This window comes from Periplaneta americana, chromosome 8, assembly GCF_040183065.1.
Source record: "Periplaneta americana isolate PAMFEO1 chromosome 8, P.americana_PAMFEO1_priV1, whole genome shotgun sequence".
NCBI classification, from domain to species: Eukaryota; Metazoa; Arthropoda; class Insecta; order Blattodea; family Blattidae; genus Periplaneta; species Periplaneta americana.
The window spans coordinates 66,251,537-66,279,395 of NC_091124.1; the positions used below are offsets into that span (position 1 = coordinate 66,251,537).

General features: G+C 34.4%; 1 protein-coding gene across 2 annotated transcripts in view; it reads right to left on the bottom strand.

The window, feature by feature from the left end:
* Positions 1 to 10,429: 10,429 nt before the first annotated feature.
* The window catches only part of LOC138704780 (G-protein coupled receptor dmsr-1-like), a 156,986-nt gene continuing 139,556 nt past the window's right edge, over positions 10,430 to 27,859 (bottom strand). For both annotated transcript variants that reach the window (XM_069833014.1, XM_069833013.1), the window contains 2 exons: positions 17,963 to 18,226; positions 10,430 to 15,787 (listed from right to left, as the gene is read on the bottom strand). In XM_069833014.1, coding sequence (XP_069689115.1) covers positions 14,945 to 15,787; positions 17,963 to 18,226 — 1,107 coding nt within the window. In that variant the 3' untranslated portion in view covers positions 10,430 to 14,944. The remainder of the gene's footprint in view (positions 15,788 to 17,962; positions 18,227 to 27,859) is intronic.

Sequence of the window (27,859 nt, forward strand, 5' to 3'; positions counted from 1 at the left end):
AGGAAGAGCAAAAAAATAATCGTCCAAAGTGTAACAACTACTATCTACATTGGCCACCTGGTTAGGGAGCCACGAAAACGGTTAAATATTAATAATAATAATAATAATAATAATAATAATAATAATAATAATTTATTTTAGCTGCCAGAGTTAAGGCCGTAAGGCCTTCTCTTCCACTCAAGCAGCAAAAAGTATACGGTATATACATAAGCATGAACTTACAAAAAATTCAACAATTTGATTAAGTGAGAGTTATATGTATACAAGAGTTATATACGAATTAAACAACAAAATACTATGAACTATTAATTAGACACTGAAATAAACTGTGTAGCAGAATTAAACTAAAATACATAGAATGTTAATATATTTCAAATAATATTAGATAATAGAAAGAGATTATTATGAGACAATTTTGAAAATACAGTACTAACAGGATGATGTCTAAAGAATGAAGTAACAATGTAGTCAGTGATAGTTTAAATCAGTAAGATTGGAGTGAAATGCTAATAAGGTTATCTTTTAAGCTGTTTTTAAAGGTGTTTATTGTCTTGCAGTCCCTAATACTTTGTGACAAGGAATTCCATTGACTCGAGGTGGTTACTGTGAAAGATGATGAATAACAAGATGTTCTATGAAGAGGTATACTTAGCGTGCCACAGATAAGTGATATGGTATTTACGTCGTGGTTAGAGTATAGATAGTAGAAACGAGACGAAAGGTAATTTGGTGTTGAGGTGTGCAGAATTCGAAAGAGTAAAGACAAAGAGTGTAAAGTTCTGCGTTCTTTAAGTCGGAGCCACGAAAGACTTGCGAAGGACGGTGATATGTGATCATATCGTCGGATGTTGCACACGTATCTGACGCACATATTCTGAGCTCGCTGTAACTTGACTGACAGTTCAGAACTTAGGTCACTTAACAAAACATCACAATAATCGAAGTGCGGCATTACTAAGGTTTGTACTAGGGTAAGTTTTAGTTGCTGGGGCAAGAAGTTTCTCAAGCGACTCAAACAGTGAATGGAGGAACAGTTTTTTTTAATCGTTTCTTTAACTTGAAAATTCCAACTTAGATTATTATCAAAAAAGAAGCCAAGATTTTTTACGACAGATGAATAAGAGATTGTACGTAATATGTAGTTTAACTACTAAAAATAGTTTGTATTTCCTAAAATATAATAATTCCTTAGATAAATTTAAAGAATGATTTATTTATCTGAAATTTTCAACTGCAATTCTTTGTTTCCATAAACTTATGTCGTCCCGCGCCGTAATGTTGTGGTCAAAAGGCAAAATCCGGTTATGAACGGCTACCAAGGGTAAAGTTATATCGGGGCGAACAACAACGAGTTAAGAGCCGTGCCATTTGACAAAAAGAAATATCATGTCGGTATACTTAAAGATGTACAAAATATAAACGTAGTTCAAACCACACGTAACGTAACAAGAAGCGAGACATTTATGCACCGGGTTACTTAACACGAAATAAAAAAGGTAGACCGACAATGTCTTAACATCGATTGTTATTACGTAATTACAAAGATAAGGTGGATGGTCCGGAAGTCTTGATTCTTTTAATTGAGAATGAATACTGTTTCAGTTTCAAGCGACATGCTCGCAATAGGGGACTATCTATTGTTGTGAGGAAGCATCTAAAATTACACTTTCCAAACAGATGAATGGAAATGCTCAAAGACAAGTTTCACGCTCCCCTGACAATAATAATATCTGCAGTGCTCGGGAAAAGTGACATAAGTCAGTTTCCACAAACTTTTTTTTGATAATTTATTGACAACTTACACTGGTTTATGTCGATTTGATTTTTTTCTGTATGAATTATTGTAATGGGAGAAATACTTATGTATTTTTTTCCAAGCGAGCAGATGTTCCGTAAGTTGTCAATAAATTATCAAAAAAGGTTTGTGGAAACTGACTTGTGTCACTTTTCCCAAGCACTGTAAACTGTAAACTTCTATTTCTTTGCTTAAACAGGAATGGGCAGATGCTGGCTTAAAGGTATATGACGTCACACTCCGCAGCGAATCAGCATTGAACATGACGGAGCGTATAGAAACAAAGTCCTCGACTCCGACGTTGTTCCGAAATGAACGGGAAGAAATGGGGGAGGAAGAGAGTGGTAAAATTTTTATTTATTTTTTTAATGAAACATCTAAAAAGTTCAATCTAGAAAGTCATTGGCAATAGACCCTATATTGTAGTAAAAACAACGACCAGTAGAAAAGTAAGTGTGTGGTCCAAATAAACCAACGAAAAGAGAAAGTTATCAAGTGTAAATAATGTAAAACTAAGTAAATGTTTTAATAAAATGCTGGTGAGGATTTCACTCTTTCACACAGACTTGCTTGTATATAAATAATAAGAAAATGTAGACTTTAATTAGAATTAACATATTTTAAATTGAATATTGACTGAGGCGAAAGGCGGCCTAAAGCTAAGACTGACATTCTTGCAGCTACTCAGTGTCCATTTTCTTGTAAAGTAGGAGCTTCAGCGAGTGTAAAATTTAAATATCTTCACTTCAGAGATGTTAATTAATATAATGTACCTAATGTTTCAATATTTGTTTGTTTACATTATGGAATGACATTGAAAATGAATTAATTATTGGCTTCGGTTACGGAACTCCTATGCTAATATGAGGTTCCTTAGGAAGATACGTCAGTTACAGTAAGAAAAGGCAGAAAAATTTTATCCAGATATTTTTAAATAGTTTAACTCGGTAAACCGTTCAGAATGGACTATAAATCGCTAAATAAGTTACTTAGTAAGAGCCTACAGAGTCAATTTGTATGTTCATTGCAAATTAGATAATAGTGCATTATGCAACGAGCCTATAATGGTAGTAATTAAGACGCGAGTATGTTTATGAAACTCGCTTGCGCTCGTTTCATAATTTTCATACGAGCGTCTTAATTACCATTATAGTCAAGTTTCATACGACTTTTTATGCTCGACCATATTGATTTTTTCCGGCAATAGGTGAAATGAACTTGCGGAAATGTGCTTTGTGAAAGGCTGGAAGATGACGGTGAATTGATGTTAATTTGTGTGTTGTTTTTTTCGACTGAGTTTAATATTGTCTGATATCGCGCTAGTTGTCTTTGGATTGCATATCCGAGAATAATCGATACTTGCGCTTTCATATTGCTACAATGGTATTTTCTGATTGGTGGAACACCTGAACTTTAATGAATAGGTGTACTTTAATGAGGTCCATTAAAGGGCTGCTACCAGGTGTATAATTACTACATTTCGGCATGGTCGAGCATCGAAAACATCTTTCTCTTGTGAATGTCGCTCAGTAAATAAAACTGAACCGCTTCAACATAATTAAGCCACCGGCGTAGCTCAATCGGCTAACGTGCTTGACTGCCGATCCGGAGTTGCGTTCGGGCGCGGGTTCGATTCCCCCTTGGACTGATTACCTGATCAGGTTTTTCCCGAGGTTTTCCCCAACCATAAGGCAATGTCAAGTAATTCTATGGCGAATCCTCGGCTTCATCTCGCTATCAACAATCCCACAACGCTAAATAACCTAGTAGTTGATACAGTGTCGTTAAATAACCAAGTAAAAAAAAAACAATGTAGATATAACAACAACAACGTAGATTCACTGAATTTAAATGCACGGATTTCTATGGCCTCTCACTTTGTTTAATTGGTCTATTGAAAATTAAGTAGCCACGGATTTCTAAACCGCCCTCCTATTTGGGGACTCTCGTTGTCAACATATGCCCGTCAGACGATGAAACAAGGTCGCTGCCTAGCGGGCAAAGTCTGCTGACACCTATCTGATTGAACGCTTAATTGAGCACAAAACAAATAATATACTGCTTGTGTTAGTGAACAGAAGCACTGAATCGATGAATTAGTTGCGACAATACAAAAAACGTGCTACAAAATGATTTTAGACATCTGCAAGATGTAGTGTTTTGCAATGTAAGTTGCAAATGTTAACATTTTCTGAAAAATCTAATAAGAAACATGACAATTTAATGCATGGGGCATTGATTAAGTTATTTCAGTTTTATAAATAAAAAATAGCTCTAGAACTGAGTCATTGTTGATAAATAGTAGCCTATTCAAACTACAACTTGAAAACATGTCATCTGAAACTCACCATTAGAGTAGTTGTAGCCGATGGTATTCAGTCTTATTTATAACAACACCAGTCTAAAACACTTTCACCATTGAATCGAAACAAAACATTAAAAACCGATAATTTAGCACGAAACGCTCTTCGCAACATCCGCTACTAAGCCCGGCGAAATTCCAACTGAAGACGCAATTGGATGTTTAAGAAACGATAGATATCATTTGCACATATAAATCTTACATCTTACTATGCGGAGTATACTACTACAAGATTGTGATCATACCCAAAGGACTCGCTACCAAATGAAGCAGTAAGCAGTTTGCGCCAATCAGCGTGGATATTGGTCACGTGTTATCAAACGAGGCTGAAAACAGGAAAAACAAGTTCATAGTCTGCACTCCTGTAGCACGATTAACGTTGGGATGAAAGTTGAATTCGTTCCTGCTTACAGCAAGCACCGATCTCAAAACACGCGGATCTTCAAAATGGTTACCGGTAGTAAACTTTTAGGATCTAATTCCTTCTATATTTAAATTAAAATTCTCCGTTATGGGATAAAATAAATTTCCTACTGATGGACAGAAATAAATGAACAGTTTAAAACAATGACCGGTTATGGCACGTACCGATTTCAAAATACGCGGATCTTTAAAATAGAAACCGGTAGAAAACTTTTAATTCTTTCTATATTTAAATTAATATTCTCCGTTATGGGATAAAATAAATTTGTTACCGAGCAATGCTGGAAAAAAAAAAAAAAAAAAATGAACAGTTTAACAATGACGGATAGTAATAATATACCAGCAACAAAGCTAATATTACCTCAGTAAAACTCGGTGTAACTAGTCAGTGATATATACAATGGAGAGGGAAAGGAACTGGCCACCCAACCCCATTACCTTCTGGCTTACTTGCCTCATGAGTAATGCCTTATTGGTGTCACTTGTGACAGTTGACTTCGGACAGTTGACTTAGAGGAAATAAATTCTTGACATAGGCCTACGCATGAAGTTTATCAAAAGAAAACACGTTACTCGTAAGTGTATAATAACTGATTTTAACTTATTTACTCTAAAATCCTTGATAAGTGTACGCAGGAGTCTCGAGTCTCGTTCAGGCTTGGGATTTCTCACTGAAAAAAAAAAAAAAAAAAAAAAAAAACATAATGACCCTTGTAGTGGACAAGATCACAGTTGGGATTTTTCTTGGGGTTCTCCCGATTCCCCGTATGCGTCTACAATATTCCGTCAACATCTCTCCAATCCGTTATCAGTCCATGACATTCTCTGAACGTCGGCTGGCGACGTATAGTACGTAGGAAGCTGGCCTAGGAATGAGTAGCGTTGTCTGCCCGAAACCTGGGCCTAAAGAGTGTGTGGATGGTAATAAAGTGTCTGGCAGTTATTGTTAAGCACAACACGTATAAAATTTCGATGTTGCACGCTAAATAAAATAAAAAAGTAAATTGAGTTTTATTAAAAAACTATCGAGTAAAAGTATAAAGAATACATTACGACCAGCAAGATTAATTTAAGCTAATGATATCCCATTCAATAAAATAAATTATATCATTAATAACAAAATAAAACCCCATGAAAACCAAAATAACTCTAAAAACAAATAAAAAAAAGTACAGTAGTTAAACACGTAAATCGAGCTATATTTAATTTATTAATTCCGTCCTCCGATGTGAAGCAAGATTTAGTTTCTGGCTATGAATTATTAGATTTCAAGCAAGAAAATAAAGATTTCTGGAGATTCATTGACAGTGAATGTGTTTCTTTTGTATTCTAGTTCGTCTACTGTTGTTTTAAGCAATGTTGCCAAATGATGGGGAATTTCTTGGGACGTGGAAGAAAGGGAAGTTTTATTTTAAAACGGAAAATTTTGTATCATTCAGTAAAAGAAATAGGGGAAAACACCAAAGATTGAATGTAGCCTGTTAGTTGAGCTGTAGTTTGGAAAGGAAGAGTGCAGAATAATAACTATTATGATAATATGTTCAGTATAATATTATAATTATTAATGTATCAGCATTCAAAGAATAACAAATGAAGAATCCACTGCAAGTATGATGGATGTCACTTTCTTGTCGAAAATGAACCAAGACTGTCAATGCATAGCTTAAGACATATAGAATGTACATAGAGAGTTATATGACATTAACACTGACAGTCATTGTCCAGTAATGATCGGAAAATCACAGTTAAGCTTTGAGCGCTAAGCATTTCAAACTTTCAATCGCTTCTCCTGCAAAATGTATTCCAAATAACATCCATCATTCTTGCAGTGGACTCTTCAAATCATATTATTATTACAAACAAATGATACAGACACTTTTGAGTTCTGGGACCTATTTCATAAAATTTGGCAATTGTAAATATGTCATTTTAACAAATAACAAATGACGACTGTACAAATTATCAAATTTCTGTTTCATAAAACATTCCACCTGTCGGGAAAAATCGTGACAGTTTGTAGAATTGCCATGACAATTTGTCAGATTCCTGTTTAATGAAAGTTTTACCATAACAGGCAAAATTTTACCATTTTTCAAGACTTTTCTGACATATTTCATCTTATGAAACAGAAAAGAGTCAATTCATTTGTTGACAATTGTACATATTTGTAGAATTGCCATGGAATTCTGACACCTCATGTTTCTTATGTCATAGAAATTTGGCAATTTATTATTGGAGTAGTTGGGCCATATTGTAATTGAGGCTATTGAATATTGGTGTGGATTTTTTAAATCATGCTCAATACTAGAAGCAGTAGTAGAGAAAGTAATAATTATAGGAAGAATCACGCAGGACAAAGGTTTTAAAGAAAGGATAAATCTAAATTACATTTTCAGTGAGTTTGTATTCGTAGAAAAAAATTGTATCATCACCTGGAAATATAATGAACACAATAACAGATATGCTGCACAAAACAAAAACAAATAAAATACTACTTCATCAAAAATAATTATTTTGTGTTCTTACACTGCATGGAAAATGTAGCTCAGTAACACTTAACTGTTGATGCATATAGTTTATCGAAATCATTCCATAGCTCTTCATGACAGCAGCCAATTTGCCAAGAGTTGATGGAATTATCAACAGGTCCATGTTAAAAAAATGTGGATGCTTCCTTTGAAAATGAGGCTGCATTTATTGACAGGAATGTCGTTCTTTTCTCAGTCAAATTTAGAATTAACTGTAATTTTTTTTCCGTTCATAATTGAATCTGTAACGGTAATTATTAATTTAAAGGGAATTAAATAATGGCGATCGATTCGTCCCTTATCGATTACTTTAATAAAAATATAAAATGAATAAGAAGAAATACTTTGATATCGATATTACATGTATACACATACTTTATCTGTCATTTGTCATGTTTATGAAACGCTTTTGACAATTCACAAGTATAAAGTCTTGCAAGCAGGGAATACCGATGGAAGGAATGCGAATGAAACAATGCGATAAGGAATAGCGGGCGACAGGAAAGATCGCGAGATAGCTTGAATGATATTCAAGAATATAGTCGAAAGCGAAATGACATTGACAGAATCAGTCTTGCGTTGTTATAGTTACATTACGACTTCAGTTTGTTCCACTGTATGTGAATACGTGTCTTGTATCGCACATCCGTAAAAAATATAACCAATTGTTTGAATTTTTGTTTGTGTTTGTATTTCACTGTCAGATATTCCTATGTTGTCATTTTCTATTGTTTCATCATTTCTTTTTCCTTGTAATTGATACACGAGTAGTAGGCCTACAGTTGTGACTTAATTTCACTGCCTTACGTAAAGTTCCATTTCAAAATGGAGCTTACTCAGAAACGATGACTTCATGATATGATGTTAGCGGACAAGGAATGTACAGACAATGACAGAAAAATAAAATCATAATCTGAGAAAGATCTATATCCCAGTCTTTTGTCTGGCATAAATCCCATAGAATAAATCTGATCTCTGGTTAAAGGTCTCCTATTTATTAGCTGTATCGATGGTAGTTAGAACAGTTTACGTCATATGTCTGTGGTGGAATGATATGCCAAAGTAGATATTCTTGAAGGTAGCTAGAGTAGTACTAAATACATTAAAATATTAATTATATAAGTTCTGTTGCCATAGACAAATACACGTACACACAAAGTACAGGTCTGAACCGAAGCTGACATTTACATGTTTAATTATGTAATATTCGTTATTTTAAAGTGAATCACTCTTTCCCTATAATGTTTTTAGTTTTGAAGACATACAATAACATAATTTTTAGACGAATTAGATATTGCATGTCAATAACGTTCCACACGCACATCTTTGATTTATTAAAGTAAATAAGATAATGTGCCGTGGTTTTTAAGTATTTCAGCAATATGGTACAATTTGACGGAGTTACGCAATAATAGACCAACCGACAATTTGAAAAAAAAAACGGATATTTGCACAACTCTGTTGTTAACTCGGAAAAAATCAAGAATGCGATATCTGAATTTTGCTACTATTTATAAGAAAAAATTTGTTTATTGCATAAAATTCATTTATTTATTTTGCTTTGCCATATTAATTCAACTGCTGGTCTCTTATCAAAAATCGGTTAGCCTTTTTTGTTATTATTTGTGCTATTTTTTGTAATAGTATGAAGGTTATAATAGTTCTTGTACAAAATGTTTTATAAAAAAAAAACAGATTTATTTCAATGCCCAATATCTCGAAACAGGTTTTTGGCCCTTGGTCTCTTATTACGTAACTCCGTCCAATTAAACTTCTTCAATGTTTCGGAAATATTTACTGGTTTCATCTTCAGAAGTAGGCTACATAAATACTATGCAGATTGATTTGCAAAGTTATGTCAACGCTTACAAAACTTGTTCGTAGTCATTTTGAGTAAAGAAGACGTTTATATGAACATCGGTCCTCATTTCAATAATTACACCGCTACTGAGAATTAGGAACTTTGTCCAGTATTCATTCATTCATAGTGTTCTGCCCAAGGTCAGGATTTTCTCTGCGAACCCAGCTTTCTCCAGTCTTTCCTTTAAGACAAATAAATACAAAATTTACCAGATACAGTAATTTCAGAAGTAGGAAGTAAACCAGACTGCTAATAATCTTCAATTACATCTTGGACATCCGGCACTTCTCTACAAAATAAATGTAATTTGTTTAACTAAATTTTAATATAAACTTTTATTTGTAGTCGTAAAATGTTTATCTTTTTGTAAATAGTTATGAGACTATTAAAATAAACCCAAAACAAAGAAAGTATTTTAAATAAAAATTTGGTGTTGCAACTGACAGTTTATATTCAAAATTACTATACATTCTTTCTATAAAGAGACAGACGATTTTTGAATTTTAATGACTTCATAAAAGTTATGTATGATATTGATCATTTAAATGATGTCCTACTTTTGTAATCCCTAGGTGGTCACAGGGTTCCACTGAAGTACATTCTTACTCTAATAGATCTTGATGAGTTAAGAGTTGCGTCTTTGTGACGTGATTAAAATACTAAATAATTACACCACACTGCAATAATTGTGGACGTCTCAAATAATATAATACTCTTCAGATCTGCAATCCACGTCTTCACTAGCTAAATTTCATATTTTTTTCTTTATGAAAAGTAGCGTTTCACAGCAATAAGTTCGTTTTTCACCTTTTTGTGTGTACGCACTTTTCAATGAACATTATTTGCACTGGTTTACTCAGAAAGGTGTGGAAATTCCTGTTTTTACATATAGATCTGTAGACTTAGAGTCCTTTGAAAAAACGAAGCAGATTTATAAAGACATACAATAAATTGGATGTCAGTAGAGTGTAACTGGTTATGTTTGATGAGTAATTGTAACTCCATCAGAATACTTAGACGAAAACGAAATCGCATCGCATGGTTTGAAATCCTCTGTAATTGAAGACCTATCTTTCCAAACGGGCTAAGCGCCGAAAACAATTTTCTGAGATACTGATGAAAAGCACACTGTCGAGTACATGTTGAGCAAGGTCTCTAGATGTCGCTGTCGAACAGCTGTTAGACTTATCGACGGACCTTGATGTTGACATACGTCTAACACCATTTTTCCGCGGACGAATGAGTCACTTACAGATGATCTACGACAGACCACATTTAGGATGATATTCTCATATGGATGTATCTACCTTACATTGAATGAAATTAAATTCGAAAAACTGACATTTAACTCCTTTGTAAAGATGGGTCTTCAATTATTACAGTTCATAAAGTATTCAGAAACGTAGATTTGAGTCTATGAGAGCGTAATATTACGTCATTTAATATATATTTGTGTCGGAATTTATCTATTGATGGTGAAAGCCATACATTGGGAAAGATTACTAATTGTAAAACAGAAATAATTACTGTATTGTACAAAGTAACAATGACGAGTTCCCTCCAAGATGTCCGTGGCCTTTTTTAATTTGTACTGTTAGGTTGGCAGTATATATTTCCCTTTTGTACCGCTAGAATTCACCATCTTTCGTCCCAAATCGGCTACTGACGGACAGCATTCAATACACGTGATTACGAAGATGACAACCAACCCTAAAAGTCAGTGCGCTATGTGGCTTAGAAAGTAGTATCAGTAGAGAATCTGTTCGCAGAATATTGCAATTTGCACGTTTTCACTCCTACAAATTACAGCATTTGCACATAATGCAAGAAGGGGATCCACTCAAGAGGCGAACATATTGCAACTGGATCGTACAGTGTTTGCATACTGATCGATCTTTCCTTCAGTATATTCAGTTCAGTGACAAATGCTTACTGTTTCTGGATGGGCACGCCCATACACAAAATGCACGATACTGGTCCAAAGAAATCCCAAGATAGAAGCGTGAAGCTAACAACCCTCGTGTCCCAAAAGATATGGTGTGGTGTGGAATACTAGGTGATATGATTGTGGGACCATATTTATTTCATGGAAATGTAAACCAACACACATCCTATGGGGAATTGCTGTACAGCACTGTAATGGAGTTCCTGTATGATTTGCCACTAAACAAACGAATAAGAATGTGTTTTCAACAAGATAGAGTTACGGGACATTATGCTCGAACAGTTCGCCAGGAACTGAATGAGATGTTCGGTGTGCACTGGACGAGGTGGACCTCAGTCATGGCCTCCACGGTCACCAGACCTCACGCTCCTTGATTTCTTTTTAAGTACTATATGGGATTTGTGAAGTAGCACGTTTTTCAGACAGAGCCTACATTTATAGATGACTTGAAACGAAGGATCATCCATGTTATCCAGCACATCTCACCTGCAACATTTTTAAGTGTGACAGAAGAATGTCAGGATCGAGTGAGGCACTGTCTTCAAGTAAATAGAGCGCATTTTGAACATTTGCAGTAGTGAACGTACTGTATACAATTGTACTTCCAATTAGAGTAATGTTTACCATTTATCAACTGACTTCTGTGTCACACGATATTTAGCGACACCAACAGGTATAATGCTTTATTCATTTTTCAAGTGAATGCGAAGGTTGATTCAAACTTGGAAATGTGTAAGCTATCTCGTCAGAAACGGAAGAAGTCCAATGCAAATATCACTTTATGTTCAATCAGAATGTTAAAGGAACTGAATTAACAAGTTTTAGGTACAGTTCAGCAATATTAATAAAGTCACATTTCTCCTAAAATTATTTTTCATAAAATTTCAATAGCAATACGTAAAGTCCTAGCAACTAGAAAATCTGCAGATGTAGAAAAATGCTATGTAGTATAGTAATTAAAAGAAAACTCTTAATACATTATTTCCATATCTTGTAATATCGCAAGAGAACTATTTTTAACACTAAAATGCTAGGATTTCTGACATCTGTAAAAATAAATCTTAAGTTTGTTCGTGGAACAGATAAGTAAAAGAAAGAGTCCGTTAAATAGCAGGTATAATCATCAAGTGTTTGAATTTGTATGAAATTCGTAACTGAACTCATGGGAGCAATTTTACACATTTTATTTTGTAAGAGAGTTGAATAGGAGAGCATTTAGAACAATATATACTATAATTAACCTAATGACGTCATTATTAAAATAATTCTCAACAAAGATTGTGAAAATATGTAAAATATACTTTAAAAATACAAAAATAAGGTAATAATGAAGAATAGTTGCTGTAGGTATAAATACAAACACTTCAAAAATAAGAAACATGAGGTGAATGCATCAGAGAGAAAACAACGCCTATAATTAGGCTCTAAACATATTATGCTCATCTATTTTATACAAAAATAAGCTCAATTACCTATAATGTGGGAGTATGGGTACATTTTGTTACTCAGAATATCACTTTTTGTTACGGTGAGCTTTCCAGAGACATCATTAAAAGATTAGCTAAAATAAATTATTTTCATATATTGATCTCATTTCTTTATTTAAATTTAAATTCATACATGAATTTCACTGCAGTTAAAAGATTAGATTATTTTGAGTTGTCAACATAAAAGAATTTATGAGGAAACAGCATCCCCAAAATTGAATAACATAAAACATGATTATGATAAAGACTTTAAGGCAAAACCTTGAAGCCATTAAGGTGATTCATACGTGAGCGCATGAATAAATCATAATAAATCTGCTAACATCTTAAACTGCAGATACATAAAAACTTGGAGCCATAATTTCAAGCAATTTTTACAGCGTTGTAAAAAATTGTTTAAGAATATTTTAAGGCATGAGACATAAATTTTAAATGCATAGATTTTTCTGTGCTCACTGTTACATACTATTTTTAAATTTGCATATAGGCAATGTGTATGAGTGCACGTATCTCAGAATTACATTAAACATGGAGCTTAGCTTATTAATTTAATTTAATTTAATAGCTCAAAAATTTTCAATGGAAATATCCATTAACAAAACAAAAATAATGGCCTTTTGTGGTAAATACCGAATACCAAGCAAAATTTGTTTAAAATAACACAATTTTGGAAAAAGTTAATGAGTTTAATTATTTAGGATATAAACTTTCTTTTGTTGAAAATTGTAAAATTCAACAAATCAATGGGCATCATTAATAGAGTTTAAAACCTTCATTAATACAAACATCAACTCGTACTCGTCTTTATCAAATAATAGCTCGACCAGTCTTATGTTACGGGAGTGAAGCGTGGGCTATAAGGACAAAAGATGAAAGCAGACTAACAGCTCGCGAGATGAGATTCATGCGCCGAACAGCTGGCTACACTAAATGGGATCGAAAGAAAAATGAAGATATCCTTCAAGAACTTAATGTGTCATCAATACTGGACTATATCTCCAGATATCAGTTGAACTGGAAGGAACGCGTCTCAAGAATGGTTTCATCCAGGATCCCTAAGGCAATAATGAAGTATCGTCGAAATGGGAAACGTCACTTGGTCGACCTATGAAAAGATGGCAAGAAAATCGCTTTTCCAGGCCATAACAGTTCTTTTGGGACTAGTACTTGACAGGATGATGATGACGGAGCTTAGCTTTATCGATACTTCTTAATAAGATAATATTTAAAATAGATTATTATATTAGCGTTTCTCTGATTAGGTATGCTGGAGAAAAAATTGTATTTGATTATCACAAATCACTCTAATTAAACTTCGTAATTTCTGTAGAAGTTAAAATTCGGTCTGCTTTTAACGTACGCAAGTTCTGAAAATCTACTCAGTATTTCAGTTTTTTAACAGAATTTGTTTTCGAGATATGTGCACTATAGCTAAATTTAAGAATATATTTTTTTACATAGTACATAACAGTGATCAAAGATCATCCTCTGAACCTAAAAGTTATATTTCATACTTTGACATATTCTTACATTATAACTGTCTTCGAATTATGACCAACATTTTGTGCATCTAGAGTTAAAATATTACCAAATTTAGAATTATTTTCCCTTGCTTTCACATAAAAGTATCCTTAAATAGGAAGACAAGAAGCCATAGTAAGGCAAACTGGTTTGGTACAACAATTAATTATTTCAAAATACCAACATACCTTTTCCCTAGAGTTCACTGAATTTTTTGTTTTATTTTTATCGTATTTTAATACAAACTGAATTTCATACGGGAATAACATTTAGAGTTTTTCTTAAAAGTTATTCACCATGCTTCTTAACTCTATTGGATGCAGTCACCTCATATCCTGCTTAAAAAAAAACATAATATTTCCACATTTGACCAGTATGTACGGTGTACCTTTAACCAAATATGTTCGTAAAATCGACTGTTCATTCTCGAGAGATCTGTATGAAGTGAGGCCCGTCACTCGACGATTAGCCCGAGTTTCAGGCCGATTTTTTGAAGAAAGATCAACGGGCGGAGATGAAGCCATCTTGAAATTGAACAAAATTCCACAACCTTCAGCGCATTTCAACACTCAGAAAAAGACTGGGTACATAATATGTCTAACACATAAGTATCTTAAACGCAAAGGCTCTGTGGTGAAACTATGAAACTCAGGTTGCACAATTGTATAACTTCAAAAAGGCATATAGAATTTTTAAATAAAACAACACTTTAAAACAGACACATGTAACACGTCACCATCACAGTGCGATGAGAAACTTCAGTGGACTGAAAATTATAAGTAATTGCAAATAGTTCTTCCTTGTCGTTGTATGGGTTAAATTTGTATTCCTGCTCAGCTGATATCACTTCGTTTTGAAGTCATGTAATCCTCAGTTATGAGACCACTATAGCTAGAACTGGTGGAAAGAGTACTTGCAGGCAACATCTTTAAACTTAGCACCTTCTGAAAGACGTAACAAAGACGTACCCGGTCTTGGCGCTAGACTTGTGTAATGCCACGCTTCCACCATTTAACCCGATGCTAGACTTGAGTCACCTGAGTCATATTATTCGCGGTGGTGCACCCATTGTTATCACCGTTTCCGTTATGTTGTGGCACTAGCAACCACCTGTCCAACACTGAAGGCCGAAAAAGTATACTGAAAGTCGATCTAAATTGCCTACTCATGGCACAGTACAAAATAAAATTTATGGCTGAGTTTATAAGTGCTAAGATATCCATCACTTCACCAAGTTTCTGGTAGCAGTGTTCGAAGAATTTGTCCCCTAGCCAGACTGATAACAGTCCTAATATGCCTTGAGGAAACTCTGTGAGGAGGAACAGCAAAAGAACTGCCAGAAGCATTCTTGTTGTGCGGTCAGTCTGTCTCTCTTTGTCGAGTACCCTCGAATTTCTCGTAGATGCCTTCCCGGAACCGGAAGCTGCGGTCAGCTGCTGTCGACGTTTCTTGGTTTCCAGAAGGGCGCAGATCAGTCTACGACTGAGTTCTGTCAGCGCGAAGCAAGGGATCAGTTTGATGACGATGCTGTAGATCCAGAAGTTTATCTGTCGCAGCAGGTCGTTGTTCGCCTTCCCTAATTCCGAGATGTTGAGTACGTACAGCGTCACGTTTCTCGCACCCTCGACGTTGTCTTTGAATTTGATTTTATGACCATCCTTGTCCACTCTGGCAATCGTGGGTTGTACGCTGAAGGCCAGGAACGAGGGGATGCATAATATCGGACAGACGATGTAGGCGCTGATAATGGCCGCAATGGTGGTTCTCATGCAGCACCATTCGCGGTTGCGTTGGGGGTGAGCCACTGCAATATACCTCCACACGGCCAGAGTCACTGTGAGCCAGATGGAGACAGTATGACACACCTGTTGGCAAAGACACACCAGTCAAACATCGTAATTGTAACCACAATTCTACAAATAACGTATCCTTAAATTGCAGAAGCTATGAGAGACTATACTGAGTTGAATTTAGCAGAGAATTTAATAAACTGCTCGGTTGGAGTTAACCTACACTCTATCTGCTTTAACTTCGGTAGTAAAATTAAGTTTGAAGTCTAACTGCACTTTCCCCATTGATCGATAATCCTCAAATGCATTGGTTCGATTATTCGTAAATATGTAATACTGGTATATAATCCTCACGCTAGTAAACTCGGAGTACTTGTAAATGTCTAAAAATTGATTCACAATTCCCATAAGATAGGATTTGAATACTTCTAAAGTTTTAATGTGGTTCAAAATCATTACAAAGATTCTCGAATATTCGTAAATGTTTAAAACTGATTTATAAGTCTTCCTTGACTACATTAATTTCTGGACTCTTGTAAATGTCATAATCTACTTGTAAATTAGTCCATAATCCTCATTCGATTGGTTTAAATATCCGTAAATGACTAATATCAATTCACATTCTAACAGTAGAAAATTCGAATACGGTATTTGCAATGTCTAATATTGATTCGTGATCTTCATACTTTCAAATGTACAATATATTCATTCATAAACATCTTACGGAAAAGTTCGGATACTTTTGGGGAAATTTACACCTTCAGAAGTAAAAAAAGTTTTTTTTTTTTTTCTTTTTGTTGAATAGACTTTCTTCAATAGTGCATTATGATGATTTTCTTTTAATATCCATAATACTTTTCGAGTTGTGATCTAAACGTGAGACTATGTCAATTGACTTGGCCATTTGGATATGGACAGAACTTCCTATCTTCGGTAAGTTTGTCGCTCATTTCCCATTACTTAAATTTTCCAACTCGTTTCCCCTCATAACTTCCACATTTTCAAAGATAAAGTTATTAAATTTTCCATACAAAAGAATTTCATACTGAAGAACAGACCCTGCATGTAGCACTGTTTTATTTTTACAAGTTGTTCTTCCATTAATAATTTTTACGTAAAAATTAAATTTTACAACAGATGGGAAAAAATCACAAAAAAACATTTCCAATTTATATATTCAACTGATAAGGACAGGATTTGTTAACACACTCAATATGAATAAAATAGAGGAAGAGCATTAAAATATTCAAAAACATATCAGAGAAACCTACTTTCCCTACACAAATTGCACCTCCCAATTTAAAAATGTTAAGAATAAAGATTTTTTCAATTCTAAAAATTGATTAAGGATATATAGAAATTAAATTTTGATTCAGCAGATATGTAGACCCTTCGCTAGTATAATTTTAGTAAAATTCAGAATTTAATTTCTATATGTTTTGAATTAATTTCTTGCTGGAAATTGCTATAGAATCATCAGACAATACTTCTATAACAGTTATTTGTGCAACAAGAGGATAATGTTGATAATTATGGCTTGAGTGAATGTTTGTCGCACTCACTATCGTTCGTGCGACAATTTTCACGAGTGTCGTAATAAGATTATCCACGAGTTGGATACAACACTTTATGGCATCTTAGCATTATAAATTGTAGGAAATAAATGATGAAAGAAGTTCAATTCGGGATCCGTAGCTGACAAATTATCTTCATATGTTTGTATCGATTAGTTGCGCCTGGCATTGACATTGAGTAAAGAGAAATGGATGACCTTGCAGGTTATGTTCCAATGTTCCTTTATTTTGTGAATATAGTTTCTCTGAACCACAGAACTGTTTTATGTGATGTTACGAAAATGATACAAAATTGTTAAAGATTGGAAATAAATGATACGTTACCTTGTGTCCTGTATTTCATTTCTTATTACGTTGCGCGTAGAAGTGATAACAGAGATAGCAAGCGTTCCGGTATTACATCATGGCAAATACGTCATTGTTTTTACCGACACGCGTGCTATAATAAGCCAATTACTCACGATTTTGGATGTAGTAACGATCTGTTTATAATGCTAGGATGGCATGAACATTTTTTAGAGTATTGTTTTACAAAATTTATACTAGCGAAATATGGGCAATAGAAATTATTTTTTGCTGGTAGATACTGACGATAATATTATTAGCAATAAAAATAACAATGAATAAAAATTAAGATCATGGTTTTGTGCTTTGAATGACAGTGATATTAATTTACCTGTGCGAAGTTGGCGTGAAAGAGCACGAAGACGGACCAGGGGTAGGAGTAGCGGTCTGTGAGGGGCACTGGCGTGCTTGGCTGCATGTACATGTGGCACGCGAAGGGGATATACTCCAGCATGACGAGGAGGTCGGCCACGGCCAGCCCGGTGAGCAGGGCATTGGTCGGCGAGGTCATCTCGCGTCGTGTCAGCACTGCGATGTTGAGGGTGTTGGCCACAGACCCGAATATGCACACCACCAGACTGACATAGCCATGCACCTGCGAGAGATGAGAAACAAGTGTCTTTAACTACTGCAGAAACTTCTTTGCATATGCAAGATAAATTGATATTATTATTATCATCATTATTGGATATAAAAAAATTTGCAAATAACCTTATTGCACCTAAAGTATGTTAGTATTGTACTTAAATTCATAATGAACGAAGCATTATGTACAACAATACAACTACGTTCACAATATTAAAAAAAAGTATTGCAAATGAACAACTAATATTTGAGGAGAAAAATTCGCTCCGGCGCCGGGGATCGAAACCGGGTCCTTGGTTCTACGTACCAAGCGCTCTGACCACTGAGCTACGCCGAAGTCAATCCACAGCGCCGGACCGAATCCTCCTCCTTCAATGTTTCCCTTTGTGGCCTGACTCCAAGTTAGGCATATATGTTGACGTATATGTCCAATTAGGAGCGCACTCAGCTGAGTGACTTGTTTGGCCGGGATTCCGCAGTTAAGTGCACAGAGCACAGAGTAGTCAGAGCGCTTGGTACGTAGAACCAAGGACCCGGGTTCGATCCCCGGCGCCGGAGCGAATTTTTCTCCTCAAATATTAGTTGTCAATATTACAGATATTATTCTGTATGACAAATTAATAAATCTATAATATGGCAACTGAAACTAAGAAAATACTTCTATTTACAACAGTAAGGTTTAACAAATATTTTGTAAAGAGGGCAGTATGTAATGTTACATTCATATAAATATAATATTAATTGATATATTTCTATTCTGAAAATTGTATAATGAAATAGAAGATGAACAGTCTGTAATGCTTCGTTACCAGTGGCGTACACAGGATTTGTTTACAACTCACATTATCGATATTTTATTATTATTATTATTATTATTATTATTATTTATTAATATTATATTCATGAATATTCTTATAAAATCTTTGAAACATAATATTTTCACAGCCATCCAATTTTTAACAAATTTTAACTTTTTATATTTTAGTACGTTATTTTATGACGCTTTATCAACATCTTAGGTTATTTAGCGTCTCAATGAAGGTGATAATGCCGGTGAAATGAGTCCAGGGTCCAGAACTGAAAGTTACCCAGCATTTACTCATATTAGGTTGAGGGAAAAGTCCGGAAAAAACCTCAACTAGGTAACCGGGAATCGAACCCGGGCCACCTGATTTCGCGGCCAGACGTGCTAACCGTTACTCCACAGGTTTGAACAACAAATTTTAACTACTGTTTAATTTTGTATAATGAAAAATGCTTGTATCATTATTACACTTACACAATAATCATTTATTTAGTCAACAGTTACTTGTATATGATAGGTAAGACACTTTATTTTACATAGCAGGAAAATACATGGAAACAATAAAATATATTGAAATAAATTTAATTAAACACATTAATGAAACATGGAACTCACCAAGGAAATTGTTAAAAACTGTTTGAAACAATTAAGCGAGGCAAAATGTCTCAAAATATTTTTAATCTAATGGCGAAGTGCATCAACATCGGTTAAAAACGCAGTAATCATAGATTACGAAACGACGGTTAAACAGTAACCGTGGTTAAAATGTAATTTCTGTGCACCATTCATAATCACCGATTACTTAAACATAGTTAGCTGACACTTCGTTTAACCAGAGCAAAGTCTATGATGGTACACTGTTTCTACAAAATGACTAAAGAAAAGAATTCATACCACAGCAAAGATAATAGTCAACCTCTAAAAACGACTGCGCTCACTCCGTTCTACATCGAAGTGAACATGTCCTACATTTTCGCGTTGCATTTGTTTGCCTTTGGGCGCTGTTATATTTGCGAGTTGCATTTCTTTGTTTTTCATTGCTGTTAGGTTAAAATCGTACAAAATAGAAAATTGAATGCAAAAATGATAATATCCCAATGTGAGGTTAAGTATCGATAGACTTACTTAATAGATTTAAATATATTATATAATAAAGAAGGAATATCCATAAAGGAAAAGGATGCAGAAGATTAGTAGAAATGTGTGTACGACCCAAGATCCCATTTACACCAGGTTACTGTTCATTATCCTAAGATCCATCCATAACCTCTCTTTGTTCAGCCAGTGACAGAGAAAGAGATATTCAAGTATTCCCTCTTAAAATACAGAAAATAACAGTTACATAGAATCGCAACATAAGGAGCTGATCAACAGAAGAAATATGACTGTTTTTGAGTTATTGCAAGTGAGCCATTTGTAGATTTTGATAAACAAAATCCCTCCTGAAATTTTCTGTCACCTAATTCCTCGTAAAGATTCTCTCTTTCCACTAAAGAAACTTCACGCCCACGCTCTATCCAAGTACTGTACAATAATAATCGTCTTCGAAGGAAACATCTGTGGCTCTGGCCGCCATTTTGCTTTACTTGCTCTACTAATCACTGGTTATCTCCTTTAACCGCTCGAAAATGGCCGGTTATAGATTAATGTGGTTAACCTCCTATTTAAGTCGTAACCGAGGTCGATCCACTGTAAAAATGCTTAACCAGAGGTTAGGTGACAATTTTAACTGATGGTTACACTAACCGACGTTGATGCACGTGGGCATAAGTCTAACTACCTAAGTGTAGAATATAGTTATATTTTAATGCCTCTAACTGAAATGAATAATAATTTGTCAATTTTCTATGTGAAATATTGTAGATCCCTTAGTCTCCCGTATTTTCTTCAAAAACTGTTGGCAACCTTATCCTCATTATATCCACTGAGCGAACCACACATTATGAGTAAAGATAGGAATTTACCGACAGAGATTATAAGGTTAGGTAGGCATAGTATGTTCGTTGTTGAAAGAGAGAGTGAGTGTAGCTAGCAATGCAGGCGCATGTTAGGAAACAATGACGTCGTATAAGCAGGGAGAGATTGTAACTTTATGTGGTTAACTAATCAACGAATCACAGTGCAATGTAAACAAACCAATTGCCGGAGCACAACACTGAACTCTACGCACGAGAAAAATATCCCCATTCAATTGCTGCGATACAAAACACATTTCAGTTGTAACCTGGCCATACCTCAGCCTTCACGTCATTCATGACGTAACAACAGTCTAAGCACAACTAACCTAATATTCTCATGTTGTGGTATAAATTCCTACCTTTAATTATGAGGCAGCCCCGCTTCGTTTGAAGATCTGTACTACTCTCAAGATTTCATTCCAACCTGTTTTTAATTATTGCAGATGATAGATGAAATGAGAGAAATGTGGAGGATATTGTTGGCATGATAGAAAAAAACGCGAATACACGAGGAAATGCTCTACGTTTGCTTTGTCCACCAAACATTTCATCACGACCATGCCGGGGATCGAATCCTGGACACCAGGATTGAATATCAGCGCCGTGGTGTTTGAATCACAGATGAGATAATAAACGTTGTTGAACATACGGTTAAATAAGAATAAAGGTAGCCTATATGTGAGAAACCAGTATCATGTACAAACCTAAATAATTTCAGTATTCCATGTCGACTTCCCGATGAGTTTAAGACTTCAGTATCAGAAAAGCCAATAAGTAGGAATCCTATCTGTTGAATGCCTTACCAAGAGACAACACTGTATGCTCAAGGACTGAACTCGAGAAAGGACTCAACGAATTAAGTTCCCCTTTCCTGTGTTTCATTGATGAAGAAGTCGAATCGTACATCCGAAATGTCGCAGTTTTTCTACGTCCATGATACGGTGAAAAATCCCAGAATCCTCCCACCTCTAAAGTTTAAAATCATATTTTCAGCAACTTGCCTGAAATTAAATTCCAATGCTCCAGTGCACGAAGAGAAAAACAAAATTTCATTGCCTGCACAGAGTAACAAGAATAACATGGTTATGTTTACATCACTGACTGTTGTACATCCGTGACTTCTGTGTCATCCTTCATTCTAATATTACGCTCTTCTATTATTCTCTTTCGCACATTATATGCCATCAGAAATTGAATTTGCAACGCGCTTTTTTCATATCTCTGCAAAACATTTGTATAGATAATCCCGTCCAAACAAGTAATAAGTATTTTCATGAAATATTTGAATAGAGCAGTCGAGCAGAAGTCGCTAAATGAATTTGCATTATTAATATGTGCACTTGTGGACAAAACAAGCAGACAGTGAGACCAGTGAATAGGGATTATAAAGAATGGACACTGAGCGAATTTTCCTGTTTTGTTTCTCTGTGCGCCGAAGTTTAGTTCCACTTTCAAGCGCTAGAGCTTAGTGTAATCGAGCACACGCTAAGATAATAATTGAGTGTAAGAGTTGAGACGCAGGATCCAAACATCGCCTACCTTATTGCATAATCCAGTAATTCTTTGCTTCAAATAAATTCAAGTTAACAGCGTCTCTGTATTTGTCAGTGACAAACTAGTTGTTATAATGTTTTTTTTATGTTTTATATACAGGGTGTTTCCGAGGTGGTGTTACAAACTTTCAGGGATGATGGCGAAGGGCACATGTATCAATTTGAGATCAGGAACCGTGGTCCGGAAATGACTGAGTCGAAAGTTATAAGCAAAAATAGTTGTGTGGAAATGGAATTGTAATTTGCCACCACGTGCCTTCCTTCCCTTAACTTTTGGAACAGTCGTGGAAAAATGATATGGGCCGGATGTCTCCTAGTGGGTACTTGTCCCGATACAATATGTGAGCTTGTCTACTGTTCCCATTGGCCATCCGTATTCGAAAATCAGGTCTGCTTATTCCGCTCTCGTGTACTCCTCCATTTCACTAGGACTGATCGACTGGGCACTGCAACTTGTATACATACACTGCTGGCTACAGACGTACATATCAGGACCGATCATGTCCGTTACACATTACGCTATCTGCATTGCTTTAGTGTAGTTTCCTGTCCACACCCCTCAGACAACGCATTGAATGGAATAAGTAGACAACATAAACAACGTCAGATGAATACAGTATTTGTAAGATGTACAGATAAATACACATAAATAAGGTGTACAGTGGAATAAAATTATTTCATTTTCACAGAACTACAGTATTTTTGCTTGTAACTTTCGACTCGGTCATTTCCGGACCAGGGTTCCTTATCTCAAATTGATGCATGTGCCCTTCGCCGTTATCCCTGAAAGTTTGTGACACCACCTCGGAAACACCCTGTATAATAAATTATATTATAAAATAAAATAATATATTATAAAATTATGTATCAAATTAATTTAATACTTGTATACAATATAATATAGGTATATGGTTTTACTTCTCATAGGAGTTTTGTTTTCCCATTTTCAGCGCTATCAAATCATTACATATTTTAATTTATTGTTGATGGGGTCAACGTCTGAACTCTCATCATAAAGGAACTCTAGAGTCTAGACGTTACAGTTAATGACGGATTTATTATTTCATCGGTCCAATTTATTTTATTTGAGTACATAATGTACCTATATGTATTAATTGTATGTGTTATATTTCCGCTGTGTCGACTGCAAGCTAGTGTGATGTCAGTGCCAACTCCAGGGAGAAAGCAGAATCTCACGCTCAAACTGGTTTCAAAGTCATTGAAATCAGTCCTGCTACATCAAAGGTACCGACGCGAAATGTCCATACTGTGTATTATCTATACGCTGGTGAGACTACATCTGTGCAGTGTTGGAGTCCCTGTATAGGCTAGGCGAGACATAGGATAATCAATTCCGATTAATTGGACTAAAAGACATTTCGTAATTTCACCAAACTATATTTTTGATCATCAAATTAATTAACAGGTCCTACTGATCCAGAGTTGTGCACGGGAGTGGATTCGACACTCGCTTTGGTTGATTACCTGCTTGGGTTTCTTTCCGAGGCGAATGACAGGTAATGTATGACGAATCCTCGACCTCATCTCTCCAAATACCATCTCGCTATTACCAATTTCATCGACACTAAATAATGAAGTAGTTGATACAGCGTCGTTAAATAACCGAGGAAAAAGAAGTAACAGGTAGCTTTTAAAATTGCAGTGACTTTCTTACAGAACAAAAGAACAACAATAAAACGACTTTTTTCTGTCCTGTGATGAAAAAAAATTAAAAGTGATCTGTGAATTAATCTGAAGTTTAAACATATGATTAAAGTAAGCAATGACTTTTGGTCCAACCAAACCTGTAGTATTCAATAATCACTTAATAGCCTGGGTTTTCAATTACTTTGATCTTATTAAAAACAGAAAAACACCAACTTAAGAATACGTTTTTTTTGACCTGTGACAACAACAAATTAAAAGTAATATCTGAATTAATCTGAAGTTTAAATATATGATTAAAGTAAGCAATGACTTTTGGTCCAACCAAACCTGTAGTATTCAATAATCACTTAATAGCCTGGGTTTTCAATTACTTTGATCTTATTATAAAACAGAAAAACACCAACTAAAGAATACGTTTTTTGACCTGTGGCAACAAATTAAAAGTAATATCTGAATTAATCTGAAGTTTAAATATATGATTAAGTAAGCAATGACTTTTGGTCCAACCAAACCTGTAGTATTCAATAATCACTTAATAGCTTGGGTTTTCAATTACTTCTATCTTAAATTACGTAAGTCAGGTCAGATGGAACAGTGTTCATGAGTAGGGTAGTTATATACAATAAAAGTAATTTAATACAGTTATATGAACATTTTTTAATGATTGAATAAAATTAATAAAATCGGTTAAAAACCAGACATGTTTCGGAGGAATGCTCCTCCATCTTCAGTGGTGGTACCACGACTGTAACGAGAACATAAATTGTGTAAAGCTCATGGTTAATAATAAAATTTTACAAATATACATAATTTAAAAGTCAACAATTGTTAAAAATAAAATGACCTAAATGTTGTTCAGTTCGTATGCATATTATAAGCTTAAATACAAATTAAATTGATTAAAATAGTTATTTAAAAAAATTTTAATTTAAAAAATGCAATATCTAATAGTAAAAATATATGTATTGAGAACAAAATGATTAACCAGAGAATATATAATTAGTGTATGATATTGAAATTAACAAAAAGCAATGTTAAAATGTCAAGATTATTAAAAATGAAAAATATGACAAAACCTAAGTATTGATCATTTCAAAGTATTCGGTAATTAAGATTAGTGATAAAATTAGAATAAGGAAATAGACATTTAAGATGTCTTAAAAATATACTACCTAAAGATAAAACTTGTATTTATATTAATAAGTACAATGAAAACTGAGTGGGAAGAATGGACAGAATTACAATCAAGATGTTGAACTCACCGCTGGTATGGATGTTCGACCGCGTAACGTAGCTTAAGGAAGACTGACTGCGATAAAGAACATGACGCAGATTGAGTGACCAATACTACGTTGATCGTTTCCTGTTCAAGTTGGAAGTGATGTAAAGATCAATTTTTTTAGTAGGTTATTTTACGACGCTTTATCAACATCTAGGTTATTTAGCGTCTGAATGAGATGAAGGTGATAATGCCGGTGAAATGAGTCCGGGGCCCAACATCGAAAGTTACCCAGCATGTGTAAAGATCAAAAAGGATGTTATTATCATATATAGCTTTATCGTTTAAATTTTGAGGGTTAACCAGTTTATCTTTATAAATTTCAATTTATTCCAAAATGTTTAATAATTTTCCTTTCCTGTTAGTGTGTAAGATATCCATATCAGAGTTAATGTCTGTGAAGAAATGTTGATTATTAAATATATGTTCACTGAAGGCTGAATGCGAGACTTCATGAGAAATATTGTTATGTTCTTTATATCTTATATTAAAGTTACGGCCTGTTTGACCTATATATGTGGCCTCGTATTCTGGAAATTGACACTTTAATTTATAAACACCTGAAGTATTAAATTTGTCGAAGTTACTTGTGGGAAATTTATTAAACAAGGTTTTTCCTAAAGAGTTGTTTGTTTTATACGCTATGTTAAAGTTAAGCTTTTTGAAAATGGAAGCAGTATTATGAACATGTGGGTTAGTGTAAACGAAACTAACGTAATCCTTTCGCTCTTTGTTGTTTGAGAGATGGGTATAATTTTTTTAGTTGTTTTTTCCGATTGGTCTGATAAATGATTTTGTCTACTATTTTCGTGTTGTAGCCATTGTCTAATGCTATAGAATAAATTATGCCTAGTTCTTTATCATAGTCTGATTTGGACATTGGAATGTCGAGTAATCTGTTGACTAAGCTATATAACCCTGCTTTTTTTGTGTTGAATGGGATGGTTGGAATGACTGGGGATCAAATGTGTGGTTTGGGTTGGTTTCCTGTATATCTTGTAACAAAACTTGTTGTCGTTTCTTTCTATTGTCAAGTCAAGGAATTGCAAAGAATTATTAATTTCATCTTCTTTAGTGAATTGGATGTTGGTGTGTATGGAGTTGATATTGTCTAGTAAATTCTGAGAAGTGGTGTTTTGGTATATTAGGAAAGTGTCGTCAACATAATGTATCCATTTAATAACATTCTGAGAGTTGGAGTCAATGAATTTATTTTCTAAGTTGTTGAGAAAAATTTCAGCCAAGATTTCTGACAATGGAGAGCCCATAGGAAGACCGTCAGTTTGTTTGTAAAATTTATGGTTAAAGGTGAAGTAATTTTGATCTGTGCATATCCGTAGTAATCTGGTTATTTCATCTATTTCTATCTGGCTAATATTTTGTTCCTTTATATTTTGCTCAATTAACTGGATGTGTCTTTAATAGGAATATTGGTATACATGTTGGCGACATCGAAAGAAGAAATTTTACATTTCTCATTGATTTGTAGATTTTCTAATGTGTCGATCAACTCATTTGTGTTCTTAATACTACGATTGTTGCGGAATCTAAAATTGTTATTCAAATAAATTTGCAGAAATTTGGCAGTGTTGTATGTTGGAGCTGTACGAAAGTTAACAACCGGTCTAATGGGGATGTCTAGTTTGTGTATTTTAGGTAGTGATTTCATAGTAGGTGCTTTTGGATTCATTGAAACTAGAGAACTTTTTTTTTTTTGTTCGTAATTGTAAATTCTATGAATTTCAGGGTGTCTTTCAAATTTCTTTGATATTGGTTAGTAGGGTCCTTTTTTTAAATTTAAAAATTGTTATTGGAAATGAAAAGTTCAGTTTTTTTCAATGTAGTGGGCTTTGTCTAATATTGCTGTTGCATTTCCTTTATCCGCTTTAGTGATAATCAACTCATTCTCTGTAATTTTGTTACGTAAATTCTTCAATGTTTGTTTGTTTGCTTGATTAAGAGTTCTATTTTGTTTGATATTGAACTGTATTTTGTTAATTCATTAAAAAGTGTTCATATAACTGTATTAAATTACTTTTATTGCATATAACTACTTCGATCTTATTAAAAACAGAAAAACACCAACTTAAGAATACGTTTTTCTGACCTGTGACAACAACAAATTAAAAGTCATATCTGAATTGATCTGAAAATTAAATATGCCGTGGTTAAAGTAAGCAATGATTATCGACCGAACCATTTAAAATTGGTTATCCGAGTAACATTGTTCACTTTTTATTTTATTAAGTAAAATAATGCAAATAATGCCTTTTTAGTCTTCATATCCCAACTCTTAGCATACAGGAACTTCATGCGGTGAGATAACAACATCTACGGAAAAACAGGGCCAATGTGAGGTGTGGCACAGTCTGGATAATGC